The sequence below is a fragment of the Callithrix jacchus genome, chromosome 5 (assembly GCF_049354715.1).
Source record: "Callithrix jacchus isolate 240 chromosome 5, calJac240_pri, whole genome shotgun sequence".
Lineage (NCBI taxonomy): Eukaryota > Metazoa > Chordata > Mammalia > Primates > Cebidae > Callithrix > Callithrix jacchus.
The window spans coordinates 115,185,297-115,209,784 of NC_133506.1; the positions used below are offsets into that span (position 1 = coordinate 115,185,297).

Genomic DNA, 24,488 nt, shown 5'->3' on the forward strand with positions numbered 1-24,488 from the left:
TGTTTCTCCTTGCGTGTTTATCTCGAGTAGATAGTATGTTAGGAAAGTCTTAAGTTGTTGCTGCGTGTGATTTTGGTTTGGCTCTTGAGTATTGGATCTACTCAGTGACAGCTTAAATCCCACATCACTTTACATAGGAATACTGTGTAGATTTACCTTTTAGTTTTGATTTTGTGAAGCATAATTTTTTATTGTTTATACTTGGTTCATTCTATCATCTGGAAGAAAACAGACATAACTCAGTCACAAAGATAAGGATTCTTCTGACTTTTTATTTATTTATTTATTTTTTTTGAGATAAGAGTCTTGCTGTGTCACGCAGGCTGGAGTGCAGTGGTGTGATCTCGGCTCACCACCACAACCTCTGCCTCCCCAGTTCAAGCGATTCTCCTGCCTCAGCCTCCCAAGTAGCTGGAATTACAGGCACGTGCCACTGCACCCAGCTATTTTTTGTATTTTAGTACAGAGGGTTTCACCATGTTGGCCAGGCTGGTCTTGAACTCCTGAACTCAGATGTTCTGCCCATCTCGGCCTCCCAAAGTCCTGGGATTGCATGCATGAGCCTCTGTGCTTGGTTCTGCAGTATTTACAGAGTTCACAGTATTTTTTGGTTGGCAAAAGGCACTGTACATGTCTTGGAAGGCTTATATTTGTATAGAAAACTGTAGCTGAAGGGTGTGATAATTTTTTTTTTCTTTTTTTTTTTTGAGACAGAGTCTCACTTTGTTATTCAGCCTGGAGCACAGCAGTGCATTCATAGCTCACTGCAGCCTTGAACCCCTGGGCTCAAGCAAATCTCCCACCTCAAACTCTGGCCATGCCTAGCTAATTTTTTTTATTTTTTGTAGACACAGGTCTCACTATGTTGCCCAGGCTGATCTTAAACTCCTGGCCTCAAGCCATCATCATTCTTCTGCCTTGGCCTCCCAAGGTGCTGGGATTACAGGCATGAGCCACCATGCCCAGCCTGATAAATTTGTTTCAGAATAAATCAGATTGCTTAAGAATTTGCAGGCAATAAGCTTTGAATTTGGAAATACTTTTCAGAGTGAGAATTAGATTTTCTAAAAGTGAATTGTAAACTAAAAGTTAGGGGCGCACATCTCATATCAATAACATCCTGCACCCAGATAATTCATTTAAACTGTTTTGCTTTGATTTCTCCACCAGTGTTTGGGCCTATATGAGCGATGAATGCTACCCTAAAAATAGTGTTTTAAGACCCTTTCTTTCTTCCATTGACTTTTTACCCCACCTCAAGCAGAGACTCTCTTGAAAGAAATTAGCCAGCTGTTCTTAAAGCTCTCTGTAATTCATTTTACTTTGTTTTGTTTTAAATTTACTTGAGAGTCAGAACAAGTATTACCAGACTCTCAGAGAGTAGAAACCATCCCCCCCAACACACACTCACCCTCTCTCTTGTTTTCAGAAATACAAACTTTGCATAATTGGTTCTCTTTTCAGTGTCCTGTGCAACACAACTTTCCTAGTTATATAATGCACTTTTCTTACCACGCATGTAAGTGAAAGCTTACTTTAGTCTGACTTGATATTTAGAGAGGAAGATGCCAGTTGGGAAGAAGCCTGTCAGTTTGTCGAGCCTGCCCATGACAGGTGGGGTGCGGAGGAGCTTCTCTGGTGACGAAGAGTTGACTCCTCCTCCATATCGAACCCTTCCAGCACAGACAGCCCCGGAGGCCTTCCCACCTCCCAGCACTAGCCGAGAGTTCAGTCCCAGCCTCAAAACAGGTAATTAGTCACATCAGCACCTCAGGTACTTTAGAGGGTAAAACTTCTGGGTAGGGTGGTGGGAGACAAAGCATGGTCTGGCATGACAGATGCTGACTCATTGAATTTTTTTTTCTTTTTCTTTCAACTAAAGAATTCATTTCACTAGTCCTTAATAGTCACTTCACTAGGACAAAACATCAGGGAAGGATTTTTACTTTGTTATAAAATACTTCTGAGCTTCAAATAAGGGTAGTTATAATTTCAAGTTCTAGAATTGCGAGGCAACTTGTAATATTTCATGGTTTTGAACATTCCTCATTGCAGAATTGTATGTGGCTTGACTTGAGGATAAAGTGCGTCATTAGGGATAAGTCTGTCTGATTAATCAGACACAAGAACGAGGCTTTGTTCATAACATTTCCTAGTGTCTCGTCCATGGAAAGGATGTGTTTTGAATTCCAGTTTAATTTCAGTTTTGGCAGTTAAGTGATCACAGTTTTAGTTGAATTACAAATTTGGAAATACAATATTTGTATTTTATTATTTCTGCAAGTTCATGATCATATGTGTAGAGCGATTAAATGGTAAATGAATTTGTTTGAGTTTAATTAGTTAGGCCAAGGTAGTAGATTGTAAAGAAGACTGCAGAAGGTTTTGCCCTTTGTAATTACTAAGAACAGGCTTGGTATTATCATAGGGTCTGAGAAGGACTTCACTTAAAGCTTCAAAGCCAAAGTTATACTTGCCTTGGCATATGTTCTGTCATATGCTAACTATTGCTTTTAGACTAAAGTGTTTTCTCTAATCAGCATTCTGTAAAAGGTCTTGGGTGTTGAAAACCTAGATGGAACTTGTTACCTAGCTCTGTTTTCTTCTCATTCTTCTGTTCGCTAATATTTTGCACCTAAAGGGGTTTTCTTGTTTGTTTCTGTTGTTGGTTGTTTGAGGTTTTTTGCCATTTTAGGATGTGTTCCTTAGCTTTTGCCTCCCTCACAATGTATTAGGTCATCTTGCCCCTTCCCAGTCTGTTTCTCTGAAGATCGTGGTGATATTCTCCTATTCAGAGGAAATTACTTCTTTCATATGAAAAACAAATTAGGATTTGTCAGTCCAGTGTTACCTGCCCTTTAACAGAAAAATGCTCAAAGTCTAAAGAGCATTCCAGTTTCTTTGCTTGTCTGTTTAGCTTTTTTCCTTTTGCACTTTTGTGTGAAATAGTCTGGTGTTAAGGCTATTGCGAGTTCCAAATGTATTTGAGTTTTTATTGCATCTTGGATGTATTTTCTTTAAGCATGAGGCTGATTTTGAAGATGTATGTCACATTTCGTGATAGGTTACTGATTCATTTAAAACAACTTCTGGCACTGGCAAAACCCCAGCATTTGGAGTAGACGTACTAGATGGAAACTACCCTGGCCCCCTTTGTGACTTCCTTCTTCCACTGGTGTTTCTAGTATCTTCTGAGCTGAGTTTGTGGGACTTGTGATTTTTCTCTGATGAAACTAAGTAGGGACTACATTGCTACCTTAACTATTTGAAAGCTATCATTTCCTTAGCTGTTGAGAGAGTTTATTATTTTTGGGCTTTGTAACTGGAAGAATGATTTCAGTTAGCTTATCTCCTGAAATGTTAGTGATTAGTGTCAACAAAGTGACTGCCTTCTAAAATGGGAGCTAAGAAAAGGCATTCATATAAGAAAGTGACATTCAACCACAGGATCTGTTTTATTTCATCCATCATTTATTGAGAAGGCCTGGAAAGGAGAAATGATTCATGTGAAGATACCAGACAGGCTTTGCTTTAGATTCCATGAAAACAATGAAACTCTGCATTAAAACATTGCACATCTGAGTGAGTGTTTCACCTTTATCTTGAGTGACTTTTTTTAGCACATCATTTTCATATTTTAACATAACTAGAAGCATAATCCAGAAATTTGTTGTTAGTGGTATTACATATAGTTTCAGGATATGCTTTAGAATCTCAGCTGCTGCTTGCATTTTTTTAAAAAACATCTGTTTGAATGAAACATGTTTGATCTTGAACCACGATAATTCTTTTCTCATTCATTTAGCCATCCAGTCATCATATAACAAGATACTGTTTTAATCAACCTTTTATTGTGGGTACTGCACCTTTAATGAAACCTGGGTTTGTTTTCTTGTCCATGTGTATATGTTCTAAGTATTGTTAAAATGGCCCTCACACTGAATCACTGCATGCTGGTTAGAGTTGAAGGATAACTGTTATACACTTGATGCTGTTCCTCATAAAAACATTTTTATTTATATTAAGTAATTTTTTTGATGAGAGGAAGAATGATCTGCACAGTCTTGTTGGCTGTACCTTTTAACAGTCCGATGGGTGTTTGTTTGCTATGAATATATGCATAATGTATTCACTTTTCTGTCTTTGGCCAGTTAAATTTTTGATCACTAATACCAAAACCAGTACCAAATAAATTGCTGTCTCTCAAAAGATTTTTCTTGGCTGGGCACAGTGGCTTACACCTGTAATCCCAGCACTTTGGGAGGCCAAGGCAGGTGGATCACCTGAGGTCAGGAGTTCGAAACCAGCCTGGCATGGGGAATATGGGGAAACCTCATCTCTTCTAAAAATACAAAAATTAGCCAGGCGTGGTGGTACACACCTGTAATCCCAGCTACTTGGGAGGCTGAGGCAGGAGAATCGCTTGAACCTGGGAGGCTTAGGTTGCAGGGATCCGAGATTGTTCCACTGCACTTCAGCCTGGATGACAGAGCAAAACTCCGTCTCAAAAAAAAAAAAAGATTATTCTTTAAATTAGCAAGTAAGATGTCAGCGACTTTTCTTTTTAAACTAATTGCTTGTAACTAAAATCAAGACATGGGCCAGGCATGGCAGCTCGCACCTGTAATCCAGCACTTGGGGAGACCAAGGTGGGCGGATCATGAGGTCAGGAGTTCAAGACCAACCTGACCAACATGGTGAAACCCCATTTCTACTAAAAAAGAAAATAAAGACCTGAAGTATTTCTCTGACTGTACTATTTTACTTTAAAAGTTGTAGCAAGGCTGGGTGCAGTGGCTCACACCTGTAATCCCAGCACTTTGGGAGGCTGAGGTGGGCGGATCACAAGGTCAGGAGTTCAAGACCAACCTGGCCAACATGGTGAAACCCCGTCTCTACTAAAAATCCAAAAAAATTAGCTTGGCGTGGGGTTGCGTACCTGTAATCCCAGCTATTCAGGAGGCTGAAGGAGGAGAGCCACTTGAACCCAGGAGACGGAGGTTGCAGTGAGCCAAGATTGCACCACTGCACTCCAGCCTGGGCGAGAGAAGGGGACTCCGTCTCAAAAAAAAAAAAAAGGTTGTAGCAATTTTAATATTATTCTACATATGAGGCTGCCTTTGCCTCATGAAAAACTTAAATGATATACTACGTATCCAGTACTCTATTGAGTTCTCATTCTGCTCTAAATTGACTTTTTTTTCTCTGTATGAGCAGTTTTCAGTTCACATCCCATGATGTGTATCCTCTCACTTCCTTTATTAATGAAAAGATACGAAATAGAGTAAAACGAAACTTTTACCTTTGATTTGGAACCAGATGCCTGCAGGGGCTGGTGGTTACCTAAGTGAGTATTGTGGGCAGCATGGGTGGTGAGCTCTGTGATGGACAGATCTCAAGCTGCCCAGATTCAGGGGATAGTAGCCAGTCAGTTCCCATTGATCACAGCAATTTAAGGATGCTGCACTCATGTTGCCAAGTCTATCTACTTTTCAGATTTTCATGCGAAATCTCTTGTTTTGAAATACCCAGTCAAATGCATAAAGAACCATTCAAATGTGTAAAGAGACCGGGCGCAGTGGCTCACACCTGTGATCCCAACACTTTGGGAGGCCAAGGTGGGCAAATAACATGAGGCTAGGAGTTCGAGACCAGCCTGGTCAACATGGTGAAACCTCATCTTTACAAAAATACAAAAGAATTCACCGAGCATGGTAGTGCACACCTGTAATCTCAGCCACTCAGGAGGCAGAGGCATGAGAGTCACTTGAACCCAGGAGGCAGAAGTTGCAGTGAGCTGAGATCACGCCATTGCACTCCAGTGTGGGTGATGGAGTCAGATTATGTCTCAAAAAAAAAATGCACAGGGCCCAAGCAAGAGTGGAAAAAGCAGTTTCTGACTTCTGATTTAGCAGATTCATGTATGCTAAGGAAGTTGGGGAAGAAGGTAGCATTGCTCACCGTGGTACTAGATTCCAGTGGATATGTTAGCACAAGAGACCACCTCATCTGTTCTTTAAATTATTTGAGCTCAACTTTGGTTAGACAGTAACTTTTTAAGAAACCTGAACACAGCTGGGCGTGGTGGCTTATAGCTGTAATCCCAGCACTTTGGGAGGCCGAGGAGGGCGGATCACCTGTGGTCAGGAGTTTGAGACCAAACTGGCCAACATGGAGAAACCCTGTCTCTACTAAAAATTTAAAAATTAGCCAGGTATGGTGGCAGGTGTCTGTAATCCCAGCTACTCAGAAGGCTGAGACTGGAGAATCACTTGAATCCTGGAAGTAGAGGTTGCAGTGAGCTGAGATCACACCATTGCACTCTAGCCTGAGTGACAGAAAAAAAGAAATCTGAACACATCTGTAGAGGTTGCTAGTTACTGAAACTAGTATCTGATAACCTAGCTGAGGCCATTTTGTTGTTTTGTTTTTTGTTTTTTTTTAAGATGGGGTTTCACCATGTTGGTCAAGCTGGTCTTGAACTCCTGACCTCAGGTGATCTGTCCGCCTTGGCCTCCAAAGTGCTTGGATTACAGTCGTGAGCCACCACACCCAGCTGCTGAGGTCGTTTTCATTAGGGGAAAAAAATGCAGACAAGTTGCTTTTGAATGGAAAAGTTCTGTAGGCTTTACACAGGGCAATCTTGTGGTACTAGATAAATGTGTTGAGGGCCAGTAACAAGAAGCATTTATGAAAGAAGATAGGAAAATCTCAGAGTTAAACTCAGCCTAAAATTTTTGCTGAAGACCAGTTTGGACCCAAAAAGATGAAATTTCTTTCTCTCCATCCTTGCTCGTGGATTAGAAAGAGCCCTCTTGTCACTACAAATTCTGCTAGCATGACTTCTGTGGCTACTCAGAAACCTAAGCTCCACCTAAAAATACTGGAAACTGAGCCAAGTGCATTGGCGCACTACTGTAATCCCAGCTACTCAGGAGGCTGAGGCAGCAGGTTGCTTGAGGCTAGGAGTTCAAGGCCAGCCTGGGCAACATAGTGAGACCCCCCCTGTGTCTTAATATATGTATATGACACTGAAAGGCAGTTTTCCATACTAAAGACCTATGGAAACATGACTATGCTGTTAATTGGTTTTCATTAAAAAGTAAGTTATCAGATAAGAACTCCGGCAGGCACTCAGCCTTGAACTTACCTCCTGCCATGTCCTCCCACATAGCTAGAACTGTAAGCTGCCACACCCAGCTCAGGAATTGAATGTTCATTTTTCTTGGTAGAGGGGAGGTACACAGGGTCTCGCTCTGTCACTCAGGCTAGAGTGCAATGACACAATCATAGGTCACTGTACTATGGGACTACAGGCTTGCACCACCATACCCAGCTCTTTCATTTTTTTCTTTTTTTCGTAGAGATAGGAATTTGCTACGTTGCCCAGGCGGCCACCACATCCAGCCCAGATTGTTTTTTCTTTGTTCTTTCATTTTTGGAAGTAGAGTCACACTGTTGCTGGGGCCGGAGTGCAATGTCAGGATCTTGGCTCACTGCAACCTCTGCCTCCCAGATTCACATGATTCTCCTGCCTCAGCCTCCCGAGCAGCAGGGATTACAGGTGTACACAACCACACCTGGCTAATTTCTTGTATTTTTAGTAGCAAGTGATTTTCACTATGTTGACCAGACTGGTCTCAAACTCCTGACCTTGTGATCTGCCCTTCTAAGCCTCCCAAAGTGCTGGGATTATAGGCGTGAGCCACTGTGCCCAGATTTATTTTTTATAAATATGTGTTACATCCTTATATAATTTATGGCTTTTTTTTTTTTTATAGAGATGGAGTCTCGTTCTGTTGCCCAGGCTGGAGTGTAGTGGTGTGATCTCAGCTCACTGCCAACCTCTGTCGCCCAAGTTCAAGCTATTCTCTCGCTTCAGCCCAAGTAGCTGGGACTATATAGGCTCACACCACCATGTCCAGCTAATTTTTTTGTAGAGACGGGGTTTTACCATGTTGGCCACGCTGTTCTAGAACTCCTGACCTCAGGTGATCCACCGGCTTTGGCCTTCCAAAGTGTTGGGAGTACAGGCATGAGCCACCACGCCTGGCCAATTTATAGATAATTTTTTAATGTTTCTATTTAACATCAGATTTCTATCTTTTTCCTCAGAGAGTATTTTTAATAAAAGTACGCCTTGGGGGCGAGCATGGTGGCTCGTGCCTATAATCCCAGCACTTTGGGAGGCTGGGGTAGGTGGCTCATGAGATCAAGAGATTGAGACCATCCTGGAAGGGGTGAAATCTCATCTCTACTAAAAATACAAAAATTAGCTGGGCGTGGTGGCAAACACCTGTAGTCCCAGCTACTCAGGAGGCTGAGGTAGGGGAATCGCTTGAACCTGAGAGACAGAGGTTGCAGTTAGCCAAAATGGCGCCACTGCACTCCAACCTGGCAAGACAAAAAGTCTCAAAAAGAAAAAAGGACTCCTGGGAATAATAATATATTAAAGTCATATTTATTGTATTGAGAATTATTAAAGATTGTATTTAAGAGGCCAAGGCAGGTGGATCACGAGGTCAGAAGATTTAGACCATCCTGGCCAACATGACAAAACCCTGTCTCTACTAAAGTACAAAAAATTAGCCGGGATTACATGCCTGTAATCCCAGTACTCAGGAGGCTGAGACAGGAATCACTTGAACCCGAGAGGCAGAGATTGCAGTGAGCTAAGATTATGCCACTGTGCTTCAGCCTAGTGACAGAGTGAGGCTCTGTCTCAAAAAAAAAAAAAAAAAAGATTTTACTTAAGAACCGTGCAAGAACTACATGATTGTACAAACATTGACGTAAAAGTGAATACTTAATCATAAACAAAATTCTCTCCCAGATTAGTGAGCATTATTACCCCACACATTTCATTGACGATGTCCATTGTGCAGTGTTCCTCATGCAGTATTATTCCTTTCCAGAACATTCCTTAACTGCTAATATACTTTGAAAATTAAAATTAACTGAATGCTCATACTTCAGGGATTTAACTTTAAGTTACTGAGGAAATGAAGAAGTCTTACTAACTGTAAGGCTTATGGAACATGAAGATTACAGGCAATCTGAGTACTCTAGCGAGACTTAGTAGCCCATATGTTTCTCTCTCTTTCATTCAGTGACGACACTGCAGCTGAAAGAGGAGTTGCTGGATGGAGAGGATTATAATTTCCTCCAAGGAGCTTCTGATCAGGAAAGCAATGGCTCTGCCAACTTCTACATCAAACAAGAGCCGTGAGGTGGCTCAGAAACTGTGAGGGCGGGAGGGGAAGGATTTTACACAGGACTGATTTATAATCAATCCAGCTGTACAGGGGGCTGTTCTACTGGGACATTTTGCTAAACATAGAAGATTTCAGTTCCAGATTTTTCAGGTGGGTGGGGAAACTATTTTAGTCGGGGGGGTGGGGAAATTTTCAATTTATAAAGATGGACAATTTTTGTGTTGTATTTGAAGCTTTTGAAAGAATTTTGTAATATTTTCCAAGTTTGGATTTATGTGCATTGTTAACAAGAACTGAAATTCTAACTTTTTTGGTAAGATTAAAGTTTAGGTAGCAGGATTGAAGGAAATGATTTAAGAAGGATATAGTTGTTAAATGCAAATGAACTGTCATTACAAATGAACCTTTTTGGTACCTGTTGGGAGATTTTGGGATTTTTAGAAGTTAGGCCAGTCACATCTCCAGCTTCCTTTGCTGCAGAAATATGCAACTGAACTCCTCATGGAGGGGTCATCACCACATAGGTCATGGAAAGGGTCCTTATTTCTGCTTGTTGGCATTTTATCACAGCCCATTTTAAATGTTTGTACAGAAATATTTTACATTCTGTGAAAATTTATTTGGAGTTCTATATGAAACTGGAAGAACTCTGGATACTTTCATATGTTCTGTTTTAATTAAAAAATGATTTAAATTATCCTAACACTAAAGTGTTAAACTGGAATGGTTGACAGGATATACAGGATCTCCGTCTACATGTTGAGGGGTTGGGGAAAATGCAATATTGTCCTAAGTTTATTTTGTTTTCCTTACTGAAAAAAATACCCCACAAAAGGGATTCTGATCATTTCTCTGCCATTTCCCTCTGTCTGTGAGATAACAACTTGGTATAACCACAACCAAAATGAGATGTTCTGTATTATCAGGAGAATCGGATTGAAAATCATTCAAAGCCAAAATAAGTTTAGATTTCAAAATCATTCCAGCTCTGCTTTTATCTATCCTGGATTTGTTAGAAAACTAATTTGAAAGAGAATTTAATTTTCTTAAAATTCCATACACACACACACACACACAATTGTCTTTAATTGTATTCAGGACTTGTTTTAATAACCGATTTGGACCATTTTTGAACATTCCCTGTTTTAAAATTCACATGGCTTCCTTTAAAAAAAAAAAAAAAGGATACAAGGGTAAATTGGTGAAAGGTTTGCTCTCTGCATTTTCTAACTTTCTACTGAGCTGTGACTGAATGAGAGCGCTCTAGCGTTTACCAGTGAGGTTCATAAACTAAACTCTCAGGAATTAATTGCATCTGTTCTAGAAGTGCTTCTGGGTCTTAGCCTGGCCTCTTCAGAGTGGTGATATTGACCATCTTCTCTGGAATATAGGTAGGGCTAATTAGAAATTAATCAAAATGATTAACCTCTATGGTCCTTCAGCCTATGGAATGCTTTAAAAAAAGTTAATGGAAAGCCCCAGGAGACCATTTTAGGTAAGATTTTTGTTTGAATTTTAAAATGCATAGAACGTTAAAAAACCAGCAATTTATTTTCTAAAATATTGCTCTACTTTTGGGAATAATAACATTGGTAATACGCACAGGTTTACCTCATTCTATGCAAGAGGGGTTAATAACATAAGGTTTTGTAATAGCTACTGGAAGTAAAATTTGTTACTTTATAGTGTAAGAATGTATGGAATCGCATGTCACCATTTCTTAATACCTACTCTTTAGGGGCATAAATGCAGATTACATCAACACAAGTTGATTCTCATGTGTCAAATGTATGTGAATTCAGCTGTTAAATTACTGGATATTTATCTTAACATTGCTGAGAGGGACCTACTGTAAATGTGACATCCTCACACTTCCCATATCTAACTTTGAAAAATCTTCTCGTAAACTTAAAGCGTAGAAGTATTCCAAAGCAAGGGTTACAGCAGTCTTTATTCTCAGGCTCACTGAATGAAACCCAGGACTGATTCCACAGTACAGGCACAAGAAGCCTGTTGTATGGTGTACTCTGCCAGTACCTTGGATTTAGGGGCTCCATGGGGAACTGAATAAACCAGGAAAGAGATGATTTGGAGCCAGTCAGTCCTGGTAATATATGAAATGCTCATTTACAGCCAGCTTTCATAAGCTTCCAATTCTACAGCAAAACCAGGCTCTGAGTGTTTTAGAATTTCCTAATTCATGAAGTGTTTCTTGTCTTGATCCCGTGACCAGCAGTTGAAGGTTGGTAAGGACTTTCCTACAGTCTAAACACAACCTAAAGCCCTCTTTATTGTTCACACTAACTCCTGCTGCTGACAAAAAAAATGAATGCAGCGGAGATTTATGTCTTAGCCATAACTCCAGTTATACAACTCAGCCGCCCCATTCTCCTTTACGGTTCAAAATGTACTGCTGACCTTTGGTTTGTTTTTCTGTTTTGTTTTGTTTTTTCCTGTTAGGATTTATTTGGGGACTTTTGGTAGTTTAAACTCTTTAACCTTTTCCTTGCTGTGTATGAGGAAAGCTAAAGCTGTTATCAACTTCTTATTCTACGATACTAACACGGGTTTTCAGTGTTTGTTTGTTTTTATTATTATTAATTTTGCGTGATGTGAATACCCTCTCCCATCAATATTTGTATTATGGTGCTATATATTGGTAATGATCCTTTAATATTGGGAAGGGATTTTAAAAATACTGTGATTAAACTGGGTTTCTTCCTTTGATTTTCATATTTTAAATAAAGCCACAGTCATTTATACAAAAGAAAAGCATCTGTCCCTGGGCAAATCTTTTGAGGACAGAGTCAAAGTAAACTGCATAAGGTTTTTACATCATTTCTGTATGTATTTGATATATAGATCAATAACTGTACAAATTTAATCTTTTATTTTCTTGGTAACTCGTGATCATTGAGAAAGTGTTTGAAACTTTCTCATGAAGTGTATATATAATGGCGTGAAAAATTCCTTTGGAGAAATTTATGTTCCTTTCATTTTTACCAAATTGCAAATTTTCCGCATGGATGTGAAAAGCATTAAAACTATAACTTTGTGTACAAGATGAAAATAATTCACTAAATTTGCCCTTTTTTACACAAAATAAAATGTTAAAGTTAAGCTGGATTTGAGTGGTTCTTTAACATGCTTTGGTTTGGGGGGTTGCTTTTCTATTGCGTGCCCGCTATAAACAGTCACAGACCCCTATGAACGTTGGCTCAGTCCTTTCCTCTAATAAGGAATAGCAGGCACATGAGTGCTGTGAGGAAGAATTACCACCAGCTCATGAGGGAGCCAAGAGTAGTATGGTTAGACTTATGGACCAGGTGCATTGGTGGTGGAATTTCATGGGCAGGGAGGGAAAGGGCAAAAACCACAGCAGGAGCCAAGGTGAATAGAAACCTGTATGGGGAAATTAAATCACCTTAGCTAGAACATTGTGTTTTGGGGTTGGCATGCTTAGTAGGAGACTTTTTATTTTTTTATTTTTATTTATTTATTTATTTTTGAGACGGAGTTTCACTCTTATTACCCAGGCTGGAGTGCAATGACGCGATCTCGGCTCACCGCAACCTCCGCCTCCTGGGTTCAGGCAATTGTCCTGCTTCAGCCTCCTGAGTAGCTGGGATTACAGGCACGTGCCACCATGCCCAGCTAATTTTTTGTATTTTTGGTAGAGACGGGGTTTCACCATGTTGACCAGGATGGTCTCGATCTCTTGACCTCGTGATCCACCCGCCTCGGCCTCCCAAAGTGCTGGGATTACAGGCGTGAGCCACTGTGCCCAGATGAGACTTGATTTTTTAACTCCATTAACCTCAGCAGCAAAATTAATCAGATGTAAATAAAGTGTCCCAGCTAGCTCTTGCCCTTAACATTAAAAGGGAATGCAAAAAAGCCTTCCTTTACCCACAGCTGGCTTCTTTGGAAAATTATTCAACTTTCACTGCACATGCAGTTGGTAGAGATATTTATGAATTGGAAAAGGATATGTAAGATAGTAATGAATGGACTGGGTCTCTTCAGGGATCAATTTCACACTTTAGAAAAATGTAATGCATTTGGCCAGGCATAGTGGCTCACACGTGTAATCCCAGCACTTTGGAAGGCTGAGGCAGGTGGTTCACCTGAGGTCAGGAGTTCAACACCACCCTGACCAACATAGAGAAACCCCATATCAACTAAAAATACCAAATTAGCCGGACATGGTGGCACATGCCTGTAATCCCAGCTACTTAGGAGGCTGAGGCAGGAGAATCTATTGAACCCGGAAGGCGGAGGTTGTGGTAAGCTGAGATCGCACCATTGCACTCCAGCCTGGACAGCAAGAGGGAAACGGTCTCAAAGAAATAAAAAATATATTAATATAAAATGGGGCTGGGCGCAGTGGCTCGTGCCTGTAATCCCAGCACTTTGGGAGGCCGAGGCGTGTGGATCATGAGGTCAGGAGATTGAGATCATCCTGACCAACATGGTGAAACCCTGTCTATACTAAAAATACAAAAATTAAGTGGGTGTGGTGGTGGGTGTCTGTAATTAATTCCAGTGCCACTCAGGAGGCTGAGGCAGGAGAATCGCTTGATCCCGGGAGGCTAAAGTTGCAGTGAGCCAAGATCACACCACTGTACTCCAGCCTGGGTGACAGTGTAAGACTCCATCTATATATATAATATAGAAATATATATATAAAATATGGAAATACATATATATGAAAAATATAATGCATTCCAAGGAAAACAGAAGCCTAATTTCTGCCCTGCTTTCTTCCTTATGTGATTTGAACAGTTGCCTTAGTAAGCTGGAATTCCCAGGTTGGTGCTCATTTACTATCCCATGAGTTTTGATAAATATATTTTTCTTTTTTCCTTTTTTTTGTGTTTTTTTTTTTTTTTTTTTTGAGATGGAGTCTCGCTCTGTCACCCAGGCTGGAGTGCAGTGGTGCGATCTCAGCTAACTGCAACCCCCACCTCCCTGGTTCAAGCTATTCTCTTGCCTCAACTTTCCTAGTAGCTGGGATTACAGGCATGCATCACCACACGGCTAATTTTGCATTTTTAGTAGTAACAGGGTTTCACCATGTTGGTCTGGCTGTTCTCAAACTCCCGACCTCAGGTGATCCACCTGTCTCACTGCCTCGGCCTAAAGTGCTGGATTACAGCTGTGAACCAGTATTTCTCATTCAATTCTAACAAATTGAGTCGTAACATCCAAAACCTTACTCAGCTTTTACCACTACAGATTGAGGTCACTTACCCTCCAAACTCAGTTCCTCACTCAGTCGGGAAACTATTTAAAAGCAGTTTAAAAAAAAAATGGCGGCAGTAAAGCATAGTGGCCATGGGCATGGAGTCTGAAGCCAGCTCTCAGGCTGGAAACTGGCTCCTCCTCCACTGGCTAGTTATGTAACGCGGCTCAGTTTCCTCCGTTGTAAACTGGTGCCTGCCTCCCCAGAGTCATGAAGGTGCAATGAATGCGTGTCTGTAAAGTTCTTTGAACAGCCCGGGCAGAGTAAGCCCGTGCTTTGCTGCTGCTCCTAACCCAGGTACCTCCACCAGCCTGCATCAGTGTCACCAAGGAGCAGTGAGATGCAGGTGCTCAGGAATATCAAACTTCGCTTACCTCTGATGAGAATGTAACATATAAATATAGATGAATTACATTTGAAATTGAGGAATGATTTTTAAAATGTTAAACTTATCAATTGTTGAAACTAGAATCTAGACAGGCTTTTTTGTACTAAAACATTAAAAGTATTACATCATTCCAAAGGAAAATTGTTTTCTCCCTATTCTGTCACTGACCTCAACGCTTCTGACACCAGATGTAAGGGGCCATTTCCCTTCACACCGAGCGTTTCTCTGCAGTTACCAGGTGGGTGTCCTCTCCTTCAATTCTGATGTTGTCTACCTGGATTCAGATCACACAGGTTAAGGACTCCAGCCTCCAAGACTGCCCCCATTTCAGATGCCAATTGCAAGCCCCAGGTTACAACTTTTTTTTTTTTTTAAGAGATGGGGTCTCGCCATGTTGCCCAGGCTGGAGTGCAGTGGCTATTCACTAGCACGATCCCACTACTGATCAGCACGGGAGTTTTGACCTGCTCCATTTCCAACCTGGGCTGGTTCACCCCTCCTTAGGCAATCTGGCGGTCCCCCACTCCTGGGAGGTCACCATATTGATGCCAAACACCTGATCAGCATAGCACACTATAAACCAGAACTCCTGGGCTCAAGTGATCCTCCCACCTCAGCCTCCCGAGTAGCCAGGACTACAGGCACGCACCACCACGCCCGGCCCAGGTTACAACTTTGTTCTTCTGAGGAATTGGCTGTAAATTAAGGATTCCCATGACCTGTTCCTTAGATTCAGTTAATTTGCTGGAAAGGGTCATAGAACTCGGGGAACAACTGCTTATATTTATTGGTTCAATAAAGGATATAGCTGGTGTGCATCTGTGATCCCAGCTACTCAGGAGGCTGAGTTGGGAGGATTGTTTGAGCCCAGGAGTTAAAGGCTAGCCTGGACAACATAGCGAGACTTCCATCTCTAAAAGAGAGGATATAAATGGACCAGATGCATGGGGCAGGGTATGTGGAAAATGGCATGGAGCTTCCACGGCCCTCAGAGTGTACCACCCGCCAAGCACCTCAGCAATCTGGAAGCTCCCCACACCATATTCTTTAGGGGTTTTATGGAGGCTTCATTACATAGGCGTGGCTGATTGTGTAATTCAACCTTAGCCGCTCTCCTCTTCTTGGGGGTTGTAGGGAGACTATCCAGGAGCTCCTATAGCCACCAGTTATCTCATTAGCATATAAGGAACCTAACATTTGAGATTACCAGGGTTTTAGGAGCTGTGTGCCAGGAACCAGAGGCAGAGACCAAATATGTACTTAAATCACAATGTTATTGTCTTACAGCTACTGTCGCAGTATAAATTAAAAGCATAGGATTATCATACACAGGAGTGACATTTAGCTTTTACTTTTTTTTTTTTTTGAGATGGAGTCTTACTCTCGTTTCCCAGGCTGGAGTGCAATGGCACGATCGTGGCTCACTGCAACCTCCACCTCCCGGGTTCAAGCCATTCTCCTGCCTCAGCCTCCCGAGTAGCTAGTAGCTGGGATTACAGGTGCCTGCCACCATGCCTGGCTAATTGTATTTTTAGTAGAGACAGGTTTCACCACGTCGGCCAGGCTCCAAGCTTGTCTCAAACTCCTGACCTCAGATGGTCCACCCGCCTTGACCTCCCAAAGTGAGGGGATTACAGGCGTGACCCGTGGCGCCCAGCCATAAAAATCTCTCATACAGGAATATACATTTATGCATTAGCTAAAGTAGTTGGGATGCTTAGTTTGATTTCCTTATTCGTTTCCTTAGATACACAGCGAGGGCCATGCTTTTCCTCTTCAGCCCTACCATTTTCCCTCATAGAGTGACTTGAGGTATACCCAGGTTCTTAGAAGGATCAATTATTCTTTGACAATAAGCAGGATTTAGATGCAGATAATGCTACTATATAGCCAGGGAACCAAGTCACTTCTTTCAACTCAGTATCAAATAAGCACAAGGAGACAGTGTCCAGTTTCCAAAGGCTTTACTGGCAAATATGCTCTACAAAAGAACGATCAATCCTGTTGCTTCTAAGTCAGTGGAATGAAGAGCTGTGTCCAGGGACACACCAAGCCGGGCTGAAGGAGACTGCTGCTGTGTCCCCTCTTATTCATAGACCCAGTCATGAGCACAAGACTTGTAGTCAACCAGTTCTTCAGGCTTAAACCACAGGCTGATTTCTTTGTCAGCACTTTTTACTGAGTCACTGCCATGAATGATGTTCCTAAGAAAGAAAACAATTGCTAGTCACTGTGTTTTGTTCATTTCTTTTTTTTTGTCACCGTGTTTTAAAGTGCAGAAGTCTGTATCATGGGTACAGCAACGGACAGCCACTCCAGACTTTTTCAGCCAAACTGCCACTTGAAGCAGCAGACCCATTTATACCCCCAAAGTGTTTCCTCTCAAAAGCAGATATACAACTGTAAAGGTGCTTGGTTCCAAACACTCCTTGTTTAACTGTATTATGCTTTCAAGTCCAGCACCCACCATCAAAATAGTGCGTGTACCCCAAGATTGCTGATAACATAAAGCATTCCTCCTCAAATTTTGGAAAATACGGTAATATTCAAACGCACTCCAGATCAACATCCCAACTAGATATGATGTGTTCATTGTCATAGGCCAGTTCCACTGCATCTTACAACTCTGATTTGCAAAGCCCAGCCATGACATAACACTGCTTATTAATAACAATCCCTTTATTCCACTTGAACCTCACAACTTTGTAAAGGTTTTGAATAGACTGTGTACAGGCGAGGGAACCAAATGGTTAAGCGACACACCCAGGGACAAAGTACTCATGGCTAGAAATCTTCCCTTCTCCACACCTAGCATTGTCTTCTGTGCTACATAGGAACCACCATATAGAGCTCCCTTGTAGTATCTTGCTTAAAATTAACCTAGTGAATAAGCAATCTATGAAAGCTTACCTAGGGAATAAGCAATCTATGACAGCTTTTTTTTTGAGACAGAGTCTCACTCTGTCGCCCAGGCTGGGGTGCAGTGGCAAGACCTCAGCTCACTGCAACCTCCGCCTCCTGAGTTCAAGCAATTCTCCTGCCTCAGCCTCCTGAGTAGCTGGGACTACAGGCGCATGCCACCATACCTAGCTAATTTTTTGTATTTTTAGTAGAGATGGGGTTTTACCATGTTAACCAGGCTGGTCTCAAACTCCTGACTTCATGATCTGCCCACCTCAGCCTCCTATAATGCTGGGATTACAGGCGTGAGCCACCATGCCCAGCCTTTTTTTTTTTTTTTGAGATGGAGTTTAGCTCTTGTTGCCCAGGCTAGAGTACAGTGGCGTGATCTCAGCTCACTGTAGCCTCCTCATCCCGGGTTCCAGAAATTCTGTCTCAGCCTCCTGAGTAGCTAGGATTACAAGCATGCACCACCACGCCCAACTAATTTTTTATTTTTAGTAGAGACAGGGTTTCACCATGTTGACCAGGCTGGTCTCAAACTCCTCATCTCAGGTGATCCACCCGCCTCAGCCTCCCAAAGTGCTCGGATTACAAGCGTGATCCCCTGGGCTGAAAGCTTTTATACAATGATAATCACCACCTAATTTAAAAGTTCAGGCCAGGTGCAGTACCTCATGTCTGTAATCCCACCACCTTCCGAGGCCGAGGCGGGTGAATCACTTGAGGTCAGGAGTTGGAGACGAGTCTGGCCAACATGGTGAAACCCCATCTCTACCAAAAATACAAAAATTAGCCAGCATAGTGGCATGCACCTATAATCCCAGCTACTTGGGAGGTTGAGACAGGAGGATCGCTTGAACCGGGAGGTGGAGGCTGCAGTGAGCTGAGATGGCACCAGTGCACTCCAGCCTGGGCAACAGAGCAAGACTCCATCTCAAGAAAAAAATAGTAACTATAAGTTCACATTCTTCAAAAAGTAGGATGCACTTAATGTCTGCTTTAAATGGTGTTGCACAAAAGTCATCCACCCTCCTGTCCCTGGACTTACCTGCCAACCTGAATGCAGAAGTCCCCACGAATGGTGCCTGGCTTAGAATCTGCTGGATTGGTCTCCCCAAGCATCACTCGACCTGTCTTCACCACATTCAGCCCCTCCCAGACCTGGACAGTGTGAAATGAATTTACATCAGATCTGCCACTCAGGACAGCTAGGGGCTAACATTTATTCCTACCTGACAGGACACATCAATAAGACCAATCAGTGATATTATCAGCTGACCCCAGCACAGAGTAGAGGCCTAAATAAAAACTCCATTCCAAATGTATTACTAGGATTCAAAGAAAAGTCCACCCAACTTGGGGACTTCCCAGTTTAGCTGAGACAGATAAACAATGTTGAAGAATCCTTATGCAGCCATAAACACAGAAGAAAGGCAAAAGTGGCCAGACTGGACTAGATCGGTGGGAAGGGCATCCCAGGAGACTGCTAGAACAGGGAAAATGAAGACTAGCATTCTACAGAAAGTATTCCAGGGACAGCAGAAGGAAGAAAACGTCACACTTGGTGAACAGGAAATAGGTGTACTTTCAACAATTTCAGTGCCTCCCTATTTCACTCTCTCCTATTCTCTGCACTCCCAGCTGGACATCATCGGCGCCATCCAGAAGAAACCACATCTAGTATAGGATTCCAAACTTCTGCTTCTTATATTTGAATTTTTCATGGAAAAATTCAGAAATTTCATGGAAAAATATAAGAAAATAGGAAAAAGTTTTTTAATCTAGGAAACATTAAAGTCTAAAACACCTGTCAAATTGAAGAAATTTAACAATTTTTTTTTTTTTGAGATAGAGTCTGTCAGCAGGCATCAAGGTGGAGTGCAGGGGTGCAATCTTGGCTCACTGCAACCTCCGCCTCCCACGTTCAAGCAATTCTCCTGCCTCAGCCTCCCGAGTAGCTGGGACTACAGGCACATGCTACCACGCCCAGCTAATTTTTGTATTTTTTTAGTAGAAACGGAGTCTCACCATGTTGGCCAAGCTGGTCTTGAACTCCTGGCCTCAGGTGATCCACCCGCCTCAGCCTCCCAAAGTGCTGGGATTACAGGCGTGAGCCACTGCGCCTGGCCCAGAAATGCAGCACTCTTATAGACAATGAGATTCTACCTGAAAACGTAGAAAGCTACCTGAAAACACCCTTCCATTTCTTTTTTCTTTTCTTTCTTTTTTTTGTTGAGACAGAGTATCGCTCTATCACCCAGGCTGGAGGTCAGTGGCGGATCTGGGCTCACTGCAACCTCGCCTCCTGGGTCCAAGCAATTCTCCTGCCGCAGCTTCCCGAGCAACTGGGATTACAGGCGTGCACCCATGCCCAGCTAATATCCTTCCCATTTCTAAGGTCTGATTTTGCTTTCTCCTCCCAAGCTCCTAGTTGCTCAGTTAAGTAACTTCAGCAGGTTCCATTCATAAAATGATTTAGATTAGCTGAGGGAGATGTCTAAAAAAGCTGAGCACTTTTTCTTCATTTTCCATATTCCCCACAAGCACTCACCATGGCCACAACTGGCCCTGAGTTCATGTACTTCACCAGCCCAGGGAAGAATGGGCGGTCTTTCAGGTCAATGTAATGCTGCTTCAGGTGTTCCTCAGAGGCCTGGCATTCGAGAGGAGGTGCCAGTTAAGAATACAGCTGGAAAGATTCCATCCCAACCTCTGAACCTCCCATTAGTATAGCAGGGTCTCTAAAAGTCCGGTTTTCCATTCTAGCCCACATAAGTGTGTGGAGATAGATATATTAAAAAAAAAATTTGTTTTTGAGACAGAGATCGCTCCTGTTGCCCAGGCTGGAGTGCAGTGGTGGATCTTCGCTCACTGCAACCTCCGCCTCTCGGGTTGAAGCGATTCTCCTGCCTCAGCCTCCCGAATAGCTGGGATTACAGGCATGCGCCCCCACGCCCAACCAATTTTTTCGTATTTTTAGTAGAGACGGGGTTTCACCGTGTAAACCAGGATAGTCTCGATCTCCTGACCCCATGATCCACTCACCTCAGCCTACCAAAGTGCCGGGATTACAGGCGTGAGCCACTGCGCCCGGCCAATTCATAGAAATATTTTCAAAATCCCATCCAAACCACGAAACTAACGCCATTTTAGCAGGAAGATTGTTCTTTTTTGGTTTGTTGTTTCAGTTTGTTTTAGGAGACAGGGTCTCACATCACCCAGGCTGGAAAGCAGTGGCACAAGCACGGCTCACTGCAGCCTCAACTTCCAGGTCTCAAGTGATTTTCCCACTTCAGTCTCTCAGGTAGTTAGAACTACAGGTGCACTCAACCATGCCCAGTTAATCTTTTTTTTTTTTAATTTTTGGTAGAGACAGGGGCTTGTCATGTGGCTCAGACTGATCTCCAACTCCTGGGCTCCACCCATCTCTGCCTCCCAAATCGCTGAGAGTATTGTGAGCCCCGCACCTGGCCAAGACTGTTCTAATCGTAAAAACACTCTCATACTGTCAAGTGACACTGAGGATTTTGTAATCCTAAGAAGTAGGTGGTTTGAGGATCTAGATTTAGGGAGTTAAATTGTGGCTGCAACTTAAGTACATATGTCAAGTCATATGTCAGGCAGAGGTCATATTAAACCCCCCTGGACTACGCACAATACCCTTTTAAATATTTCAGATGATAACTGAGAACACTGTCTTCTTCACCGACGAGCTTGGTTAAATTTCAGTACTTAGATACTAACCCCAAAGTGTAGGGATTCAGATCTGTGCCCCAAATTTAATGTGGAAAATACAGTTCCTACCCCATGCTAAAGGAGGGGCACCGCACTGGAACTTGTAGTTTCAGACTAAAGCACAAAAGATTCCAAACCTCCATTCTGTGCCTAGGTGGACCCGCGTGGGCAAGCGCAGGGGTCTGGCGCCCGGGGTTTACTCCGCTCCCTGCCGCCACCTGCGGCGGGTAGGCAGGTGGCGGCCCGCGGGAAGGAAGCCAAACCCAGAGTGCGAGTCACGCTACCCGCGGTTCACCTTCCCAAGGGCGTCTGTCCCCACCGCCTCGGGAAAAGGTCTCCAGGCCCGAGCAGCCGTGGGCGGGGGCAGAGGGCAAAAGGATTCTAGTGGGCGCGAAATGGACTCGGAAAGGCAACGCGGATAAACCGCTGCCGGGAGAAAAAAACACCCACGAGCCAGCTGCAGCTGGGGAAGGGGCGACCGGGGCAAGTTACCCGGAGGAACTTCATGGCCACGAGGCGGAACCCCTTCTGCTCGAAGCGCTTGATGATCTCGCCCACCAGGCCGCGCTGCACGCCGTCTGGCTTGATGGCGATGAAGGTACGCTCGAGGTTGGCCATGGTCCTGCCGGGCGAGAGGTGCAGTCAGGGCCCGGGCTAGTCCGGTCCGGGGGGCGGAGGCCACGTGGGCGCCGCCGGGCCCGCCTCCCCCACCGCGCGCGGCCGCAGGGACACGTGGCTTCCCGGGCGCTTCCGCCCGCTCAGGGCCGGCGTCCCTGTGCGGAGCCCGGAGGCCCGCGGGGCTCACGCGGCAAGGAAATCTCCCGCTCCGACCCCGGGCAGGACTTGCGGGAAATCGAGGGCCACCCACAGACCCGCGGCCGCGCAAGCGGATTAGGAAGCCGGAGGAGTCGCCAGGGGATGCGCCCCCAAGCCTTACCGGAAAGCTGGCGGGGCCGGGCGGCGGCGCTGCGGTGCCGGAGCAGAGAGCTGGAGCGACCACCACACCCGGAGCCAGCGGCGGAGGAGGGGCGCGGGGCGGAGCGCGCTGCGGCCACACCCCAGAAGGCCGGGCCGCCCAACCCGCGGGGACTCCCCACCCGCCCGGCCGGACGCGGCCCTACAACGCAGTGCCCACGCCCAACCGGGGCGCGCCCTCGCTGGGCAGAGATCGAGACGGATCCAGAGACAGGAAGTGATTCTTACGTCCCAAATCCCACTCCTCACCTCTCAGTACTTCCCGTGACCCCAAAAGCTTCTACACACACGCACAAGCACACACACACACACCCTGCTCCTGTGCTCGAGTTCCCTCCCCGGTCAGGGCCATCTGCTGCTTTCACCATCCGCCCGAGCACTGGCGTTAACCTTGAATTGATTCTCCCTCCCCATGGTGCACCCACTGTCCTTATCCTCCCTACCTCTGAAGTCCAGCCTTCCCTTCCCGCTGCTTGAGCCCTGGTTAAGCCTCAGCCTCCAAACGGGCCTCGATCTTACCTCTCCCTGAAAGCCGGGAGCCTCGCTCAGCACCTCAAACAGCCATCTGGTCCTGCCTCTGCTCTGCCTTGATGACTCCCTCACCTGCAGGAATGGCGTTCAGACTCCTTACCGAGATGCTCTTTTCGCAGGATGCCCTGCTCCCTGGCTGCCACCTCCCCACCTACATTTCGAGCCCCAATCAGACACCCTACTCCCACCCTGAGATGGGGAACCATGCCCACCCGGCACTAAAATGTGGTCAAGTTTTCAGTTCGCCCTGAGCCTCGCCCCTGGACGCTGAGGAGAATCAAGATCCTATCACAGAGATCAGGGCTGTCATCAACTTGTAGACAATTCCAACTTGCCATGTGCCTGGCAAACAAGCTCCCTTTGGTGGTGCCCAGCTTCCCTGGGGTAGTCACAAGCCCCTCCTCTCAGCACCTGCAGCACTGACAGCAGCACAGCGGTGGTGCTGCCCTGAGATGGTGGAAGCCTACTTACTTCCCCTCAAGACTCTGAGCTGACCACAAATCACCCGAGTACCCCTAGCACTGCGCTGATCACTTGTCACTGGCCAGATGGATGGCAACCTGGCCTCTGTTATACCTCATCTGCTTTCCAAACTTCTAGTTACAGAGCCCAGCAGACATTGACAACGACTGCCACGTGCCCTCGTTTGGGGGCACACTCTCATTTGGATTACCAAATGTCAACTATGGAAACAGGTCTGGAAATTTCATGGACTTTTCTCTGTCTGGTGGAGGGCTATTTGCCCCTTGGTCAGGTCACTGATGGCTACTTAGGGTACAGTCAAGACCACACCTCTGCTCTCACCTCTTCTTTCCTTCCTGGGAAGACTGTCTTTAGCTGGGGAGGTTGTAACCCTCCAGCTTCACTACACACAAGTCCTGGTATGCTCATCTGATGCCCCAAAACAAACAGGTCACACCATGTGAAATATTAACAGAAATTTATCTCACCCTCATCAGTCCGTAAAGGCAGCCCAACCCAGCTACCCTTTTTTCCCCCATCATGAGAAGTCCCTTCCCTTCTGTTGCCTCTACCGAAGCCAGATGAACAGAAAGATAAGAAAAACCCTCAGGCTGGGCGCAGTGGCTCACGCTATAATCCTAGCACTTTGGGATGCCCAGGCAGGCAGATTGCTTGAGCCCAGCAGTTGGAGACCAGCCTGGGCAACATCTCTCTCTCTCTCTTTTTTTTTTTTTTTTTTTTTTTTGTATTTTTAGTAGAGACAAGGTTTCACTATGTTGGCCAGGATGGTCTCGAACTCCTGACCTCATGATCCAACTGCCTCAGCCTCCCAAAGTGCTGGGATTACAGGCCTGAGTCACGGTCCCTGGCCAATGAAACCCTATCTCTACAGAAAATACAAAAATTAGCTGGGTGTGGTGGCATGTGCCTGCAGTCCCAGCTACTCAGGAGGTTGAGGTAGGAGGATCACTTGGGCCCAGAGAGGGCAAGGCTGCAGTGAACTGCTGTGATAACGCCACGGCACTCCATCCTA

General features: G+C 44.4%; 2 protein-coding genes across 41 annotated transcripts in view; one reads left to right on the plus strand and one right to left on the minus strand.

Moving 5' to 3' along the window:
* The window catches only part of MBTD1 (mbt domain containing 1), a 78,097-nt gene extending 65,762 nt beyond the window's left edge, over window positions 1–12,335 (plus strand). For 27 of the 39 annotated variants that reach the window (XM_035301179.3, XM_078374154.1, XM_078374158.1 and 24 more), the window contains 2 exons: window positions 1,558–1,749; window positions 9,111–12,335. In XM_035301179.3, the coding sequence (XP_035157070.1) occupies window positions 1,558–1,749; window positions 9,111–9,229 (311 nt within the window). In that variant the 3' untranslated portion in view covers window positions 9,230–12,335. The remainder of the gene's footprint in view (window positions 1–1,557; window positions 1,750–9,110) is intronic. The other 12 variants (XM_078374167.1, XM_078374169.1, XM_035301187.3 and 9 more) reach the window with 1 other exon arrangement.
* Window positions 12,336–16,795: 4,460 nt separating this feature from the next.
* Window positions 16,796–23,075, minus strand: NME2 (NME/NM23 nucleoside diphosphate kinase 2). 2 transcript variants are annotated; one of them, XM_035297860.2, is made up of 5 exons: window positions 22,982–23,075; window positions 21,980–22,109; window positions 20,304–20,405; window positions 18,801–18,913; window positions 16,796–17,052 (listed from the first exon to the last, which is right to left on the minus strand). In XM_035297860.2, the coding sequence occupies exons 2-5, from the start codon at window positions 22,103–22,105 to the stop codon at window positions 16,935–16,937; spliced, it is 459 nt and encodes a 152-aa protein (XP_035153751.1). In that variant the 5' UTR covers window positions 22,106–22,109; window positions 22,982–23,075; the 3' UTR covers window positions 16,796–16,934. The 2 variants fall into 2 exon arrangements, with proteins under 2 accessions (XP_035153751.1, NP_001191806.1); NM_001204877.1 differs by lacking the exon at window positions 22,982–23,075 and adding an exon at window positions 22,425–22,651.
* Between the last annotated feature and the right edge of the window lie 1,413 nt (window positions 23,076–24,488).